The sequence below is a fragment of the Rhineura floridana genome, chromosome 5 (genome assembly GCF_030035675.1).
Source record: "Rhineura floridana isolate rRhiFlo1 chromosome 5, rRhiFlo1.hap2, whole genome shotgun sequence".
In the NCBI taxonomy this organism is placed as follows: domain Eukaryota; kingdom Metazoa; phylum Chordata; class Lepidosauria; order Squamata; family Rhineuridae; genus Rhineura; species Rhineura floridana.
Window position 1 is genome coordinate 6,143,319 of NC_084484.1, and position 20,285 is coordinate 6,163,603.

Sequence of the window (20,285 nt, forward strand, 5' to 3'; positions counted from 1 at the left end):
TCCAATATATACCTGCCACATCAATATTTTGTATCCTGCCTAGCACACTGCTGAATGTGTTGGCTAATAACCTCTTCTCTTAAATTCTCTCAAAGTGAGTAATATTGCCACAAATGTGAAAATTATTTTATGAGAATGAGGGAAACATACCAAACACTAGTACTCTGTGTGTGTGCAGGTAACTGCTATTTTACCAGCACTTGCTTCTGTGCTAGAGAGGCAGCAACCGATTCTTAGTCTGTAACTTTTGGATCTTGATGGTCTGGTGTTTGCTGCATGGGTCCTTTGTTTCTGTATCATTCTCTTAGGTCCAAAGGATCCACTCTGTTCACATAAGGAGCCTTATGATCCAGCAGAGACTCCCAGAGTCAGAAGGATGAAGATGATTTTTGTCAGTTTTGTCTCCCCCCGTACCACCTCCCAAGCTGTTCTCTGGAGCACACTTGGGGAGAAGGTAAAAGGAATTAGCAAAAGGTCCCGCACTTCCTGAGCGGAGAGTGCCCTTCTTTGAGTAGAAACACATTAAAGGGAGTGTTGGATCCAACCCACTGCCCTTTTTTTTGTTTCCTTTCCCTTCTCTCCATGGACCTGAGGGTGTAATATGAAACAGATCTGGAAGAGTGCTCAATTTTTCCAGTGCATCCAGTGGATGTGTGCTATAGTACTGCTATATGCATATCTGCTTATGCCATATACTGTCTGTGTAGACACCATTTTAATATTCTGTAATTACACTGATACAAGGAATGTGTCATTCTTTTGACATCCATAGGATTGTGATAGGCACCATCATCCCCTGTCCTGCTCCCTCTATATTCCCTCTTTTCTGATCTGTCTTGTGCAAGGCCTTGCGCTGTACAGTCTCATCACTACAAAGGCAAAAAAATGACTTCATCATAATTTTAACACTGCATTACCACAATGCCCTTACACTCAATCGTATTTGCTTTCTGACTTGCAGAGCATATCACAGTGTCATAATTACAGAGTAATGAGTCCTGCATATGTCAAAAGTCCTACATACCATCAGAGTCTATGCTGTTCAGTGCTGTAGGAGGAATAATGGATACTTTACACTGGCCAAGTGGACACTTGTGAGGATACAAATCTCTGCAAGCAGTGTGCACCTAGAAAAAAAAGGACAAGCCATGGACTATTAATATTTTTCCCAGTATACAATCTTAATACTGTGGCAAAAAACATACACCTGAGTACTGTAATCCAAAAATGCATTATTCAAGGAAAGATATAAAGATAAAGTTGTGCACTAATCCTAAGTGTTGAAGCCACAACAGGCTTGAACAATTTCTCATCCATCAATCCATATGTATATAGCAGCCCAGTAGGAGGTTGATGAACTACCTGGCTTTGCTGCTGCCCTAGTAATGCAAAAACAAAACAAAAAACACAGCCAAATAGATTGCTTACAAGTAACCAATGTTCTTGAGTGGTCATCTGTACATCATCACATATGGACTCTGTACCTGCATAGAGAACTCCCTGGGAACATTCTAGAGCTCTAATTAGAGAGTTTGTAAGAGGAGAGTCTTAAGGAGAGAAGGGCACATTTTCCTACTGGTGCACTTTAAAAGCAAGAAATACCGGCTGCAGGGAAAAAGAGCAAGTTGTAGGATATCAAAGGATATCCATTATAGGATATCCTGTTTTTCTTTGTAGTCTTTATATATTATATTTTTATATAATAATAAAATAATAGCAAAATAATAAAAAAAATAATAGCAAGCTGACCTACTTAGAAGTGGGAATTGGTTTCCGACTCATGAGAAAATGCTGGGTAGGACTACTCTCCTACCTTGCATGCACATCAAAGGCATAATGTTTTACAAAAGTCAATGGAGCAGATCCATGTGGTAACCTTACACATCCACCAAGAGATCCTTCTGGAAAAAGTACCTATACTTCTGGTACATAGGAGTATATGAAGTTGCCTTCTACCAAGTCAGACGATTGGTCCATCTAGCTCAGTATTGGCTAGACTTACTGGCAGTGGCTCTCCAGGAAACTTTCCCAGTCCTAATTGGAGATGCTGGGGAATGACATTTCACTCTTAGCTACTGATATCAACCAATGTAGAAACGCAGGAAGTTAGTATCTTTCCTGCATATGACAGTCCAGTCAGGTAGAAAGCTAGGGTCTTATGCTGAGCTATTCCTCATTGTTTTTATGGTCTGGAAAGAATGCAGGACGTGCCATGGAAATGGACTGCCGTCAAGTTGATTCTGACTTATGGTGACCCTATGAATAGGATTTTCATGGTAAGTGGTATTCAGAGGTGGTTTACCATTGCCTTCCTCTGAGGCCGAGAGGCAGTGACCGGTCCAAGGTCACCCAGTGAGCTTTGTGGCTGTGTGGGGATTGGAACCCTGGTCTCTCAGGTCGTAGTCCAACACCTTAACCACTACACCACACTGGCTCTCAAGGAAGTGCCATCTCCTAAGTAAATCAGAGACTACTTTAGGGAGGATTCCAAGAGTGTTATACCACCTAATCCTTGTGCACACATAGGAAAGAAGGATTGTGAGTAAGCACATAGATCGCACAAAACTCTAGCAGACATGGATGTCACCAAAGGGCCATATTAAGAGAGAGAAGGCCACAGGTTCAAAGGGCTTTAGTGTGACAGTACTAAATTAAGATTCTACACAGGTATGAAAGCTGTGAAGACTTTTAAAGAACCATTTGATGAAGTAGTAGTGAGAAAAGACTGGGTAACCCTCAACAAAGACATGACAAAGCAGAAATTGTAGTCATGTGAACAGAGTGGTGTAGTGGTTAAAGCGCTGGACTAGAACCAGGGAGACCATTATTCAAATCCCCACTCAGCCATGACATTTGCTGGGTGGCCTGGGCCAGTCACAGTCTCTCAAACTAACCTACCTCATGGGTTTATTGTGAGGATAAAATGGAAAGGGAGGAGAACCATGTGCACCACTTTGAGCTCCTTGGACGAAAGGTGGGATATAAATGTAATAATAATAAAAAACAGTACAAATAAAAAGTAGCTCTAGTTGTTATTCCTGGGGATAATCCTAGAAAATGATGTGTGGGGGGGTCACTGTTCTGCCATATGACTATTGGCCCATGGGATTCCACATAACATCTGGTCTGGCATGTTTTTCAGTACGTGAAGCTGCTGGGGGGAGTCACCTGGAGGTCTGGACTGCAGGGTCAAATAACACTTGGCTCTAATATACTTTCATCATATCCTGGGGAGGTGGTGGAAACCCATCTGCTGCCATTGAGGAATGAACGTAGTGAAACAAATTGAAACTTTTCACAGCTGATGCTTTTATTGTGGTCAGAAGAGAACTCAGCCAGAAGGCACTCCAATGCTCAGGGCACATTCAGACAGTGAACATTCTTCTTCTGAAGGGAGTGGGTGGGGGCAGGAGGACAAGTTTCCTAGCAAAAGCTCTAGAACAATCTTCTTCAACATTTGGCCAAATGTTTTGAACTATCACCTCCATCATCCTTGACCATTGGTCATGCTGGCTGGACCTAACAGTAGTTATATTCAAAAATGTTTGAAGGGCACCAGATTGAAGACTGTTCTAGAATCTCACAATGGAAGTTTGATGTTTTATAGGTTTTATCTACCACTGCCTTACACAGTTTATAATAAATAATAATAAAATTTTATTTCTGGGTCGCCTATCTGGCCGAGTTAATGGCCACTCTAGGCGACGTACAGCAAAAGGATAAAATACACATATAAACAATCACACTTAATCTAAACCGCCCATAGTTCATAACAATTAAAACTAGTCCACCCCCGAAATCCTGTAGGCTTGTCTGAATAGCCAGGTCTTTAAGGCCCGGCGGAAACCTGCGAGGGAGGGGACATGGCGAAGGTCAAAAGGAAGCAAGTTTGAGAGGGTGGGAGCCACAATTGAAAATGCCCTCTCTCTGGTCCGCACCAGCCTAGCTGATTTAACTGGTGGGACCGAGAGAAGGTCTTGAGTGGCTGATCTCGTCAGGCGGCATACTTGGTGATGCTGGAGGCGCTCCTTTAGATAAACTGGGCCGAAACCGTATAGGGCTTTAAAGGTTAATACCAACACCTTGAATTGGGCCCGGTAAACAACTGGTAACCAGTGTAGATCTTCTAACACCGGCGTGATGTGATCACGGTGACGGCTGTTCTTAATCATACGTGCCGTCACATTCTGTACCAGCTGTAATTTCCAGACCATTTTCAAGGGTAACCCAATGTAGAGCGCATTACAGTAGTCTAAGCGAGAGGAGACCAGGGCGTGTATCACCCGCAGGAGAAGATGGACAGGAAGGTAGGGTCGTAGCCTTTGTATCAGATGTAATTGATACCACACTGCCTGGCTCACTGCCAAGACCTGAGCCTCCATGGACAGCTGGGAGTCAAGAATGACCCCAAGGCTGTGAGAGAGGAGAATGAGATCAGAGATGAGAAAAGAAAAAATAAAGGGAAGATACAAGCCCTGGAGATTGGAATAAATGTGGAATTGGAAAAAGTTCTGGAGTTTATGGATATTAGAAATAAAATCTACTGTTTGGAATTTAACGTTATCTCTGAAGAAATTAATGAAGATATTAGAGATAAAGTTATCAATGGCTTGGATAATCTTCTGGACTGGAATGACGTGATGGAGCTTGATACAGAGAAAATCTATGGAACTAACAGCAGCCATGTGACAATGGAAAAACTCTCAAGAGATGAACCAGTGCATTTTGTAAAAAAGAAGAACAGAGATATGACTTTACAACAATATTTCAGCAACTTATTCAGAATTGATGGCAAGAAAATATTTGGGAGAGAGGAAATTCCCATCAGACTCTTATTATATGACTATGGCTATGACAGCAAGATTATTATGGAATACTGATAATGGAAGATTGGACACTGAAATTACTGGACTTAACAGGACTATTGAAGATGGAAGATGGAATTAATAGGGATAATGGAATAATGGCTATTGAAATTATTGGACCTAACAGATTTTGATGAGATGGATTAATCGATATGTTTATTTGGACTATGGTTATGACAATAAGATTATTATTATTATTAACGAGATGGATTAATCGACATGTTTATTTGGAGAAAAATTGATAGATATATTTCTTAAAGAATTGAAACCTCTCTTTGACTTTTTGTGGAAAGAATAAAGTAATGTTTATGAGATTTGATGATTAATTAAGATAACTACTGCAGGAAAGTGATTTTATAATATAATTTAAGAGACAGGATTGTTATATATTGTAGACCTATAACTGATTTGACCTGCGACAAATGGGAAGTCAACATTTTATTTTTTTGTTTAATCATTTTTGTTTTGTTTTGTTTTTTGTCTTTGAATGTTTTATGATTTTGTTTTGTATGTTTTATGAAAATTTGAATAAAAATTATTGTAAAAAAAAAAGAATGACCCCAAGGCTGCGGACCTGGTCCTTCAGGGGCAATCTTACCCCATTAAACACCAGGTCTATATCTCCTAACCTTCTTTTATCTCCCACAAGCAACACCTCGGTCTTGTCAGGGTTCAGTTTCAGCCTATTTCCTCCCATCCATTCGCTTATGGACTTCAGGCACTTGGAAATGGTATCCACAGCCAACTCTGGTGAGGACTTGAACGAGAGATAGAGCTGGGTGTCATCTGCATATTGGTGACACTGCAGCCCAAATCTCCTGATGATGGCCCACAGCGGCTTCACATAGATGTTAAATAGCATGGGGGAGAGGATAGAACCCTGTGGCACTCCGCAACTGAGAGGCCAAGGGTCTGAAACCTCATCCCTCAATGCTACCCGTTGATATCTATCGGAGAGATAGGAACGGAACCACCGTAAAACAGTGCCCCGTATTCCCAATCCCCCCAGGCGATCCAACAGGATACCGTGGTCGATGGTATCGAAAGCCGCTGAGAGATCCAGGAGGACGAGGAATGTACATTCTCCCCTATCCAACGCCCTCCTCATATCATCCACCAGGGTGACCAAGGCTGTTTCAGTTTCATGTCCAGTCCTGAAGCCCGATTGGAATGGATCTAGATAATCTGCTTCATCCAAGTGTGTCTGTAACTGATTGACCACCACACGCTCAATCACCTTGCCCAAGAATGATAAGTTAGAGACTGGGAGGAAATTATTCAACTCTTGGGGATCCAAGGAGGACCTTTTCAGGAAAGGCTTTATTACTGCCTCCTTGAGGGCTAATGGCATTGCACCCTCTTCCAAGGATGCATTCACCACTGCCTTGATCCCTTCGCTCAGTCTCTCTTTGCAGCCCATAATGAGCCACGTAGGGCAAGGATCAAACAAGCAGGTGGTCGGCTTCACAGTAGAGAGCACCTTGTCCACTTCCTCAGAGGGAAGTTTGTTTTTATGATGATGGTATGTATTTACATTTTATTGTCTTATTGTTATTAATCATGTATGCTGTTTTGTCTATTCATAAGAAGAAAAGTGGAGTAAATATAATAAATCAAATCAAAATCATAGGACTGTTAAGACACTACAAAGAAAAACAAGGGGGTTGGCAACCTTATGGCTAATCGGTTGTGTTCAGCTTGCTGGGTCAGAAATTATGCAGCCCAAGCTACAATTTCTACATAACAGCTTATTTTGATATTTTAAAAATATCCAAGCTTTCATTTTTGCATTTTCTTCATCAAGATATACACAAAAACTTTCGTTCAGAAGATCTGGCCCAACATTTTAAGATGAAAGCAGTGAACATGAAAGCAAACTAAATAATAACCATGTCAAAAATAGTAAAAATGACATTACAGAGCAAGTCCCCCTAGAAAATACATTGTGTAAGAGTTGAAGCTAGGGTTGCAAGTTTTAAATAGTTAAGTGAATACTACATTTTGTTTGGGTTTCAGTGTGCTATTGCAATAGGAAATGAAAAGAAAAAACTAACAATGATCTTTTAAATGAGATGTTACAGGGGGTTATTTAACAGAACCTATACTGAGGTATTGGCAATATGCATATTTATTTAAATTAAATCCTTTAATTATATGATTAATTGGTTAGACACTGTTTGACAGATCAACTAAACATTATTTAGTTAGTGGGTTGCCACTAAAATCTTTTGCCATTATGAAAAGAGTCTAGAAGAATATTTTAAGGAAAACAGACTCAAGCAATCTGAACTCACCATAGTTTTACACCAAAGGCACTTCCAATCTTGCAGGCGCAGAACACTGCCACAGGTCTTGTCACAAACTGCACATTTGCCACTGACAGGCAGATTTCCTTCTAACCACTGGTGAGGCATAGCTACCTACAGTGGAGTGTTATTAAAGTGTGGGAAGGGGAGGGAAATAGGCAAGTCATCTTTCTTCCAAATTCACCACCATATTCACTGGTTCCCTCTGCTAATTCATTGTGAAAACTATTATGATTGTATCCAACTAAGTTATACTCAGAATAGAGCCATTTAAATTAATGGACCTAAGTCAGTCATGTCCAGTATTTCCAACAGGTCCATTCTAACACTGAATTCAACCCTGTTTTAGTGTATATGCTGCTGTATACCACTATATTATATGATATGAATTGGAAATAGATAAATACTTTTCTAAATAAATAAATAAACCCTTAGGCTCTACTCCAAAGAATTCCGTGCATATGCATTGCTGCACAAATTTTTCCTTCCAGTGGCTTAGCATTGGCTTTCTGGGGGCAGGGTACTGCTGAGGGAATGACAGAAGCTCAAAATATTGTCTGCAGCCCTTTCGATCACTGCCATTATCCACAGACACTTTCATTATACTGCAGTGTATTTCCTATGTGCTTCCTCTCACCTACAAATACCAGTTGGTATGTATATTGTGAAATTACTAAAAACCCAGAGAGTTCCTACAGACGGAAAGAAATTTACTGCACAAAGAAACACATGACACACAAAGTAATCTGTAATCTTCCCTGTAAGCCACCAGAAAGCAATCCAAGGGCTTGTTTTGAATATGGTTATAGATCTCAGTCCAGCAGGATTTGCCCTACTATAAATAGGATCCATAACCATCTAAATTTAACACTACCCTACCCGTTAGTAGATGTTTTATAGAAACAAATCATGTGATGTGCTGCTTGCATTTATGACAAATACTTACACCATCTTCATCCTCAATAATATCTTTTCCAATTGAGGTCAGGGTAGTCCATTTGCAATTGTTTATTGCTCTGACTGCACATCTTTTATGAGCCTTAAACTTGCATACTAGAAGAAAACATGCACATATTCTTTGAATGGTTCACAACATTCAGAAGCTTAATCAAGTCCAGATCACTTCACCGCATCAATATGTAATGTTACATGTTTGTGTAATGTAAAAAAGATAACTCTTAACTTCCCTGTGTTTGCTTTTGCTTCTAGAGGGGCTTTCTATATCTAAAAATCTTTCCTAGTAGTGTAATGGAGAAGTGCTCAGATCACACTTTTTCACCCCTACCGAACTACCGAGCAGCCAACTGATCCCCAGAGACTCACTGCAGGGTCATGCATTTCTTTATTTATTAGATTTATAGACTGCTTAACCAAAAGACTTTCTAAGTGGTGTTCAAATAAAACTGTAGATAAAACACAGCTAAAAGCCACATAATTAAAAAACAAGGCCATAGTTATTAAAACACAGATAAAATTGGTAAAACTTTTAAAACAAATATAGGTGACTAAATTATATGTCTGAGTAGGCTTATCTAAATGAAAAAGTTTTTAGCAGGTTTATAAAACAATGTGGTGAGGCTGTCAGTCTGACATCAATTCACACATATAAGCAGCCAAAGTAGTGCATTTCTACTATCAGAATCCCTGTCTCCACTTTAGAGGCCTCTGTACATGTTAACTATGCAGATAGGTGTTTAAAACACTGAGGTAATCATGCAAGCAGAAAGTGGTGCCTTTACCACTTACAGGAGTCCACACTGGGAAGTATCTCCTTCACAGCACAAGGCTTTTTGTGCTGGGTAATGGCCCTAACACAGCACCCTACCATAACACCCCACAACTCTAGAATGCACATACACTGGCAAATAGGAATAATTGGAAGAGCTTCATGGGGCATTTGGAAGGACCGACAATGACTCCTTTGCATGGGAAGCAGCTGCATTCCTGAAGAGGGTCAGGTCACCCATCTACTTAATATTCTGAGGACTTCAATACGTTTATTCTGGCCTGTAGAGAAATGGTTGGGTTACTAGTATTCCCACCTTACAGATGGTGAGCTGAGATTGATGGCCAGTGGCTTACAAAAGCCACCTAACGAAATCATGGCTAATGGGATCTGAACTGTTATAGAGATAATGGATGTAAACTTCTTTAAGCTTTAGAGCAGGAATGGGGAACCTTTGGCCGTCCAAATATTACTGAATGACAACTCCCTTCAGCACCAGCAAGCATGGTCAATGGCTAGGGATGCGGTCAGTTGCAGTTTAGTAACATTTGGAGGGCCAAAGGTTCCCCTTTGAAAAATGGAGCATAACTACTAGGATTGAAAAATGGACTGTAACTATTAGGATTTATTAGAATTACAGCACACTGCTTGCAAGCTTCTCACTTATACACCATCCCAGAAATTTTGTGTTGGTAGTTTTCCAGGAACAGCTGCTCTCTCCAAATGCCTTTGTTGACTGCAAAAAAAGCAAAAGTAGTAATCTGACAAGATCCACATCCTGCGACCTGCAGTTTAACTTGTCAGAAAGCCTAATAGTTGTCTTGTAGGATTACACAAAAACCTGTAATTTTGTTTCCAGAATACAAATATGCACAGCAGGGTTTATAACTCTAGAAATGGATTTTAGACGCTCACATGAAAATAGAACTGTGTTCAAAATTCTGCCTCTGTCAGGAAGCAAACTCTTACTATGGACAGTAATAAAAAATTGTTCACAAACTTTCTCTCTTGATATTGCAAGGGCTAATCTTGTAAACAGGGAGATACTGTTCCACTCTCTTTTCTAACTGAGTAGATATGTGCTGAAATGCAGGGCAGGAGGACCACACAGGCTTCAATAAATAAAGTAAAAGGCTCCTGGAATCATGACGCACTTGTGGTAGGGACGTGGGGGTGTCCTTGCTGGGTGTACACTTTTTTCTTTTCTTTTTTTGAGGCAAGAAAAGGGCTTCCATGCTGCCACAGAAGGAGAACCCTGTTACAGGGCATTTCTGAACCAGAATCCATTTCAGATTAAAGAAAGTCACAAAGCTGGTGCAGACAAATCTGTGGGGGAGTGACTTCACCATTCATGTCTCAAGCAAAATGCACTAGGAGTTCAAACACTTGCCTGACTAGGGCTCTACCCATGTGATACTCACATGCAAGGCATTAACACATTTACTTTAGAGAAGGGCTGCACTTGCAGCCTCACCTTCAACATCGCATCTCCTTCGCAAACAATCCCATTGTTGTCACATCCAAAGCAGCTGTGGCAGCAACTGGCCTTTCTGGCTGCTTTGGGAATAGGGGGGCTGGTATTTAATGTAGCTTCAACATCCATCCACACGCTACAGTGGCATTGGGGGGGCAAGCAGATCTGATACTATTTAAGCCCCACCTTCTTCCAGTTTTTCAAGCTTTTTGGTGCCTACCCTCCTACCCTTTATTCAGTACAGGCATTGCTGGTTGCCATTTGGGGCAAAGCAGGAATTTTTTACCTATCAGCTGACTGACCTTGCTGGCAGGGATTTCACCTACTCTGTACTGATTTGTTGGTGGATGTATTTGGGGAGAGGCATCCATTAAATAGGTTTATGGGCCACCTTGGCAGGTTGGTGTAGGAAGATCAGGTAGTTGATGAACACCTTTAGGGACCTTTAAGGTTGAAGGGTATAGTCTTGAGGCTTGCCTTCAGGGTTGTGGGACTCATTGGCCTTTGAGGCCAACCTGTAACATCCGCCCAGAGTTGTGGAATCCTAGGAAAAGATGAAGCAGGAAGGCTTCCCTACTCACCTGAAAAGATGGGGCTTAAAGGAAAGGGGAGATGAAACACTGCTCCCCACCCTTGGCAAGAATGGCTCATCCACAGCTGGTTACACCATGGTTCCCTACTGCAGATTTATTGCGTTCACCCAACCATCTGTCTTGGTTCCTTATTTTCCAGTGTGGTCACAATTGCTTGTTGCACACAGTTGTCTGTATAGGCACTCAAATGTGCAAGCACTTACTTGCATGCAGGGGATGTGCACAATTGGGACACCCTGTTGTTCAGTTGTGCAGGACCTCTACACGCGAGCAGGAATAAATAACCAAATGTAGCACACAGTTGTTGCAAGATGACAATATGATGTAAGGGATGGGGCTAAAAGTGCACCACAAAGTAAATGCATTTAACACCCTACATACAAGTAATGTGGAAATATGGCTCATGTTTCACATGGGAATGAAAAGACAACCACATGAATCCCAAGAACCATGAGTGGAAGAGAAATTGCAAGACACTGCTAGTGGCTAATGCCTGTACAAAAGCTTATGCAAGAACTCATGGAATGTTATAATACATAGTTTTATAGGCAGTTTTCATGTTTCTGCTTGTGCAAAAGAATGCGCAGGTGCTCTCTCAAGCAGATCATCATCTTTGGATTTAGTTCTGCTTTTCTTGCACAAAGCCTTAGTGAGAGGTGTGAAGACATGAGCAGAAGACACCTCCAGTATACAAAATGTACCATTGGTATCACCTGAAGGGTGATTTTCTCAGGTAGACTGACATCATGTGGGTTATAGCTCCACCTAGCGTCCGAAGGCAAGAATGGATTGAAGTCAAGACCTGGGGCACCGAGCCCCTCCCACTCCAGTTTCATTCGTGATGAGACCAAAGTGAGATATATCTGTGAAGACAAAAATGGCCAACGGGCCTACCAGCAAGGAAAACATTGTCCCAAATAATAACCTAGAGACTAAATACACTTCAACAGTTCGAAAAGGGTCTTGACTTGACTAACTAGTTTAAATAGTATAACTCTGAAGAGTGAGAATTTGAAATATACAAAATACCCAGAAAAACTCCAACCGGGAGGGCCATGATGTCAGTCTACCTGAGAAAATCACCCTTCAGGTGATACCAATGGTACATTTTCCTCAGGTAGCCTGACATCATGTGGGATGTACCAAAGCAGCCCCAAATAGGGAGGGACCGCCCCTTGATTACTTGTCATACAGAACCTGTTGGAGCACATGGCTCCCAAGGAGACATCGGCAGAAGCAAAATGGTCTATCTTATAATGTCCTATGAAGGAATATGGAGTAGACCATACAGCCGCTCTGCAATCTCTGCAAGAGGTACATTGGTAGCGAAGGCAGCCAAAGTGGCTGCTGACCTAGTTGAGTGCGCCATTATATTACGAGCCACTGGCAGCTGAACTGACTCATAGGCCAATCCAATGCAGGCACGCAATCAAACAAGATAACGTAGAACTGGCCAGCCATGTCCCCAGATTACGAGGGCGAAAGGATACAAACAGTGAATCCGTTGATTGTATGTCCTGAGTTCATGAAAGGTAGGTCTTGAGGGCCCTCCAGACATCTATCTAGATTTCAGCAAGGCGTTTGACAAAGTCCCCCACGACCTTTTGATTAGCAAACTGGTCAAATGCGGACTACATGGAAATACTGTCAGGTGGATTCACAACTGGTTGGAAAACCATACTCAAAGAGTGGTTGTCGGTGGCTCTGCTTCGGACTGGAAGGAGGTCTCGAGTGGAGTGCCACAGGGTTCTGTCCTGGGGCCGATACTCTTCAACATTTTTATCAATGACTTAGATGATGGAGTGGAGGGAAGCCTTATGAAGTTTGCGGATGATACGAAACTGGGAGGGATAGCTAACACAATGGAAGACAGGAATAAAATCCAAAGGGACCTGGATAGACTAGGAAATTGGGCTGAAATTAATAAAATGACATTCAATAAAGACAAATGCAAGATTCTGCATTTAGGCCACAAAAACAAAATGATGGGTACAGGATGGGAAATACCCGGCTTAGCAGTAGTGCATGTGAGAAGGACCTTGGAATTGTAGTGGACCGCAAGTTGAACATAACCCAGCAGTGTGATGCTGCGGCAAAAAAGGCAAACGCGGTTTTGGGATGCATAAACAGAGCTATAGTTTCCAGGTCGAGGGAAGTAATAGTCCCACTATATTCTGCATTAGTCAGGCCTCATCTGGAATACTGCAGTTCTGGGCGCCTCATTTTAAGAAAGATATAGACAAGTTAGAGCGGGTTCAGAAGAGGGCAACGAGGATGATAGCTGGTATGGAGAACAAGTCTTATGAGGAAAGGTTGAAGGAACTTGGCATGTTCAGTCTCGTGAAGAGAAGGCTGAGGGGTGACATGATTGCACTCTTTAAGTACCTGAAGGGCTGTCACATAGAGGAGGGTACAGATTTGTTCACTGCTGCCCCAGAGGGTAGGACTAGGTCTAATGGTTTTAAGTTGCAGGAGCGTAGATTCAGATTGGACATTAGAAGGAACTTCTTGACAGTAAGGGCAGTTCGGCAATGGAACCGACTGCCCAGGGAGGTGGTGGGATCCCCTTTGCTGGATGTCTTCAAGCAGAGGCTGGACAGCTATCTGCGGGAGATGCTCTAGCTGTGGATTTCCTGCTGTGAGCAGGGGGTTGGACTCAATGGCCTACAAGGCCCCTTCCAACTCTATGATTCTATCTAACGAGTTCCAGGCCTTCTCCAGTGGATGGACAGGATTTGGACAGACCGAGGGAAGAACAATGTCCTGGTTGCAGTAGAAATCTGAAGAAGCCCTGGGTCAAGAAGACAGGACTAGACATAATATCACTAAGTCCTTATGGAAGATGCAGAGGTCCTGCTGCTGAACATCGAAATGAGCCTGACAAGGCTGCATGGAAGTTGTAGGAGCTGATATCGCCCAGGAAACTGCAGGAAACAAGTTCCCCAGCCCCCTAGTTCATGATGTTATTCTGCTAGACATTATTTACCAACGATAAATGCAACATAGAAAGTCTGAGGTTCCTCAAAAGGATATACCGAGATAAGGAGGGCTAAACTCAGAACTAAGGCTAATGCAATTCGACTAAATTAGGTCTGTGGAGGAGGCACCAGGTTGAACCACTGTTGCCCCTAGAAGAGGCCTGCTAGTTCAGGCTCAAGGCAAAGGTTGGAAAAACCGATATTGCGGTTAATGCAAAAAATCGGACATAATCCCAGCCGAGGAGTATGGTCACTCTCTGGCCAAGCTGGAGAAACAGCTGGACGCCTTGCAGTAAATAGACAGAATAGTATGAATTCATCAGGAGAATGCTACACCTTTGTCTGCACCAGGAGACTGAGTAGCAAGCTGGGCCCTGTCCCCGGGATCTAAGGGAAAGGGTAAGCGTTTCCAGAGTCAGTGGATAGACTGAGAAGCATCCATCACGTTCCACAAGGAGCCTCAACACCAACCTTGCTGCCGAGATGCAATGGTGAGGAGGAAAACTAGAGGTTCCAAGGTTGGCTACTATACTCACCGTGGGACCCCCTCACCTACATTGACATTAAGGTCAATGTACACCTTGCGCAGTTCAGACTGCAAGTCACGTTCATCCCTGCAAAATTCCCGCTGACGCAGGCTAAGCGAAACATGGAAGCGACAGCTGCTGAAAAGGCTAGCGCTTAAAATCACTGACTGCTGCTGAAGGTGCTGCTACATAGCAGTGCCATCTGAAGAAATGGCTATAGCTGTGCTGTTCCTAAATAACGACATTTAGAAACCCAACACAGGGTTATCTGGCCACATATATGCCCACACCGAAGAAGGAAGCTGGCCCAGACCAAATAGCAACCTCCATAGAGGAAGAGAAGTGGAATGGCGACGCCCAAAATGACCCCAGCACAAGAGTGTGGAGGTCTGATCTTTAATGAGCTAAAAATGCAGGCAAAGGATGGAGTTGCGAGGCCAGAAAGTGCACAACCAAGTGACTCTGAATGCAGCCTAGCCAAAGAGAGCTGCCCAAGGATGATAACAGCGAGCTCAAGCAGCCCAACAGAGGCAGAGGCAGCAACCTGCCTCTACTTAGCTCCAAAAACCAGTAAGGCAAGCACACAAGCACCTCAGTAGAGGGAGCATTGCCTCACAAAATCAGCCCAACCACCCACCACCGAAGGGGATGTGGCAACCTCTGAGAGCCAAATAATTGCACTCAGTAGGGAGGGGCATAGAGAGTTTCCTTCCGCACTGGTGTAGTTCCTGGCCTGACAGGCACTGTGGATACTTATCATGGTTCGAGAAACGAGTGGAACCATTACTAAAGGGCAAATAAATACACAGTGGAGAGGCAGTGAGAGTGTTGTTCCGCACTGGTCTTAGATCTGGCCTAACAGGGCCATAGATAACTTATCCTGGTTCTGCAGCAACAGCAGCCCACTTGTCTGGATATGTTGGAAGATTGGAAACTTCGCCAAGATGCTCCATGTATACAACAAGTGCACATAGAAGATGGGATCGGTTAACCTTTGAACATAGCCCAGAGATGTATCCCAGGGCAAGAACATGGAAATACCATCAACTACGGTCCAAGGCAGGTACTTGTAGCCAAGAAGCGCCTCTAAGAACCAAAGCAATTGCACACAGTGGGAAGGAGCAGTGAGGCCGTCCTTCCACAATAGTCTTAAATCTGGGACACCGTGGGGAGGTGCGGTGAGAGAGTCCCTCCTCACAGTGTTGCCTGTGATCTGATAGGAACAGCGAGGAGCTCCTTACGACTCTGCAGCAGGAGCGGCCTGCTTGCCTGGATATGGCTTTCATGCCCGAGTAGAAACCTCTGACATGGACTCACTGGAGGTGTAGGCAAATAAGAGGACAACCAGTCAATCTGCCCCACCGAAATAGTAGAAGAGACCTCCGCCAGGTCTGGCTAGCTACCATCCAAAAAGGGCGAGAGGTGATTCACATGATATAGACTCACCTGTTGCCTGGGCTGGTCCACACTCACTTGTCATCTGACCTCAATAGAAAATATGCACTCGAGTAAGTGTCTGGCCGCTGATCTCCCGTCATATACACGCACAAGGCAAGAGTTGCAATATATGTCACCAGCAAACACACAAAGGTAGGAGGAGCGGTATGGAGAGAGGCCAGCACATGCACACAAAGGAGAAGATGCAGGACTGCTCCTGTTTTTAAATGCTTGGTTCAATATGACACCAGGAGAGCTAGATACACGCACACAACGGTGAAGGTGCGGTATCGCTACAGAGCACTATATAGTCAGACAGTTATTAGCAGGCCCTTTCGTAGTCTAATCGGATCCAGATAGGGTCATCTAGGAGATCATCCAGCCACATCATAGAAGCTCTAGAGGAGATGAGAACTGCTGCAAAGCCCAAATAGCTGAGGCAGTAGTCTCGTGATTATGGCAAGGACAGAAAAAACGACGTGCCTGCAGCGGGCGAACCCATTCTTCCTTGGCTAGTTTGTTGATGGGATCTGGCACAGGAAGGTAGTGATCTGTCGATCTTGTAAATTCCAAACTCTTGGTCCCCTACACAGGGGGAATAGCAGATTCAGTCTGGAAAGTTTGGAGACCTAAGGTATCCAAAACTCTGCAAGCGAGGGGCAGATAGGCGGCCATATGAAAACAGGCGATAGGACGCATCCTCCTCCAGTACTGAATCATCGCTCCACTCACCTCCCTCGGCTTGAAGAAAAAACGAGGGATCCTCTGAACTGGTAGTGCCATCGCCAATCCTGCCTCTAGCGACCTCATAGAGATTTGGTGAGGGTGGTGGATGTACCTCACTGCAGCCACAATGTCTCATAGTGCCAGAATGTTTTTGCGCATTTTGCTGGGGAATGGACTGGCCTGTGACCCTGACTGAGCTTGTAAGAAGAAGCTCAGTAAGTCCTGCAACTGTGGGAAAAACTCAGGGGACAACTGCAATCCTAGATGAGGGGCAAGAGCGGCCATCTGAGGATCCGAGGTCACTGACTGCACTTGGTGGAGCAGAGGCTGGTGCCCTTGTTGAGGGAAATTAGCAGTGGTCTCATCAGACAGGTGAGATGTATGAGCCCCAGTTGATGACACGGGTTGAGAAGGACAGTTCCCAGCTGGTTGACTAGGGAGCCCTTCAAATACGTCCTCAGATGAACCAGCGGGTGTATCGTGCTTTCTTGGCAGCAGTGTGGCTAGATAAGTGTGTGGTTTTAGCGACAGCCTTGGAATGAAGTTCAGGTTGCTTGTGCTTAGTAGACATCTGATGCCCTGGGGCCTTACACGGTTGCTGTGCCCCTGTAGCATGAGATGCCTCTGTCTGTTGATCTTCCACCATATACATGCACAAGATGGGGTGCGGTATGTAACACCAACTCCCTCTTCGTACACGCCACACAGATGGGGGAGAATGTATGGTATATATCACCAACATATGCTGCTGTACATGCCCACAGGTGGGGGAGAATGTACAATATATACTGCCAACACACCAACACACTCTTCATACACACCACACAGATGGGGGAGAATGTACGGTATATATCACCAACACAATACATAACAGGAGAGGTGCAGTGCAGTTACTGTGCAGATAAGCCGTGAGAAGAGAGACGTCAGTACACGCCCACAGGTGGGGGAGGATGTACAGTCCCAAATGCACTATAGTAAATATGTAGCAGGAGAGGTGCAGTGCAGCTGCTATGCAGATAAGTTGTGCAGAACAGTCATGTGAGGTGAGAAGTCAGTACATGCCCACAGTACAGTCCTAAATGCACAGTGCAGCATTGGTGTAGTCAATCCGTACAGTCCCAAATGCACAGTGCAGCGGAGGTGTGGCCAAATAGACTTCTGTACAAGCCCGCAGGTGGGGGATAATGTACAGTCTCAACGTGCAGCTGCAGTGCAGATAAGTCGTGTGGGGAGAGAGCTCTGTAGAGATGAGCCTTGTGCCGGATTTCTCTGTACTTTATAGTTAAGTAAAAAGACTTAGAGACCCTGACTAAGTCACTCCAAACACTGCAATGGAGGAACAGAAAGGGAGGGGAAAAAGGGCAAAACAAAAATGGTTCCCGCTGAAAGGGGCAGGAAACATGAAAACAAAATGGTGGCCGGGAAAGAAAAAGGAGCAATGGCGGTCCAAAAACGGTCTCCGCATGCTTTAACAGCTCTGGTGTAAAAACTCTGAAACTATGCACACACAAGGAGGCAGATAGGAAAAGGCAAGCCTTAACAGAAAAGATGAGAAATAGGCAAAACAAAGGTGGCACCCACTAAGCAATGGCAGCCAGCGAGGAGCACCTGTGACCCTCAAACGGCAAGGAGGAGAAATAGCCGCCATCTTAATAAAGAACAGCTGCCGCGTGCCTCTAACGGCCACAGTAGTGAGCTGGAGGGAACCGGCCGCGGTCTCCTACATAGCCTCAGCCGGAAGTCGGAGGGGGAACGGAGAAGCAGTCTTTAAACAGCTGCCTTGGTGCCCATGAGGCAGCAACAGGGAACTGTAAGGGGGAGCCACAGAAGCGAGCTCCAAAACACTGAAGAAACCCAGCCACTGCTGCCGCCTGAAGCTTAAGGCTGTAAACAGGACTGCTCATAAGGAGAAGGCGCAGCAGCTCCCAGCTGCTAAAACTCGAGCTGGCGGCAAGGACAGGCGTGAGGCCGTAAAGGGGAGCTGCAGCCGCGGACTCCCAGCCAAGGCTTGTCGGACGAGAAACATTCGAGGCCGACGGGGGAACGGCAGCCGCCGCAACCCCCAACCAAGGGACTGAGGGAGGAGGGGAAAACAAGGAAGAACCCCCCAACAAACGTCCCAGTCAAAAAATAAAAACAGTGAAAGACGGAAGGGAATGAAAGGACAAAGAAGCAATCAGTCCCACACACTCAATCACTCAAAAAACACACTAAAACTTAGCTACACCAGGAGAATCCAAAAGCCTCAGATGAAGGCAAGAATGAAAACTGGAGTGGAAGGGGCTTGATGCCCCAGGTCTTGACTTCAATCCATTCTTGCCTTTGGACGCTAGGTGGAGCTATAACCCACATGATGTCAGGCTACCGGAGGAAAATGGCACCTTTGGAGCAACAATACCTACAGAAATTCATTTTATCTGTGGGAAGAAAGTCATTTTCTCAAACATAGGATATGATGCAGGACTGTAAAATACAGTATCTCAACAAAGAAGGTTGACATCCCATGTAACAAATTACATATCAGTTTTGTAGTTATTGCATGATAATCTGTCCATGACTGCACTCCTGACCTTCTGTTTGATCTCTCTACATCCCATCTAGGGATGGTCCTGAGCACTATAGTGCAGCTTTTTTTTGCCTTCTTTTACTTAACTATTGGAAAAGCATAACTGTTTTACCTTGTTAGAAATCTTGCTACAGTACTCTTGTAATTATTTTTTAAAAGATATTTGAATATACTGGTCTCATCAAGATGCAATGCGAAACAGTTTTCCTGTTACGAAAACTACTGTGTGGATGACAGAGAACAGATCGTCCTGGTTTGTCAACTAACTATAGCTAGAAACACAGTTCTCCAAGTTGAGTCATGGTGGGGAACTGCCGCTTGTTTGAAAATGGAAGCTTTCAATCTCATCTTCTTGTGTGTGAAAATGAACCTCCACCCTCTCCTCTTCTTGTCCTTCACATGATTGAAAAATGGAAATGGACTGCCTTCAAGTCGATTCCAATTTATGGTGACCCTATGAATAGGGTTTTCATGGTAAGCGGTATTCAGAGGTGGTTTACCATTGCCTTCCTCTGAGGCTGAGAGGCAGTGACTGGCCCCAGGTCACCCAGTGAGCTTCATGGCTGTGTGGGGATTCGAACCCTGGTCTCCCAGGTCGTAGTCCAACACCTTAACCACTATACCATGAGTGGATAGCATCAAATTCTCACTTTCAAACTAACATCGGTTTCCCACGATGTCTCAGCTCAGAGAACTGTGGTTAATTCTAGCTGTGGTTTCCCATTCCCAACAAACAGGAGATGGAAGCATTTGGTTAGCTTGAGGGATGGAAAAAAGAAAGCTAATCTTATATCACCATCTTTCCAGAAGGCTCAGGAAATGAGATTACAAATCAAAAATTAAATTTCTGTGGTAAGAATTAAATTTCTGTGGTTCTGTGGTAAGAAAAATCACATGAAAGCTTCCAGTAAATTTCAGACACCTAAGGTTGTTCCATTAGAATATTTTTTTACTATCATTTAACTTTTTCCATATGGCCAGTGTAATAGTGGCACGTTACAATATCGAGATATATCAAAAACAGGTTTGTATTTTATTAGGAAACTGATTTCCTAACACAAGCCTCCCCCCCCCATTTTTTTGGCAA

At 43.9% G+C, this 20,285-nt stretch overlaps 1 protein-coding gene across 1 annotated transcript in view; it reads right to left on the reverse strand.

Moving 5' to 3' along the window:
- DGKH (diacylglycerol kinase eta) overlaps positions 1 to 20,285 on the reverse strand; it is a 247,107-nt gene that overhangs the window by 129,987 nt on the left and 96,835 nt on the right. The window contains 3 exon segments of the mRNA XM_061629909.1: positions 1,025 to 1,127; positions 7,160 to 7,285; positions 8,118 to 8,224. Of these exon segments, the coding sequence (XP_061485893.1) occupies positions 1,025 to 1,127; positions 7,160 to 7,285; positions 8,118 to 8,224 (336 nt within the window).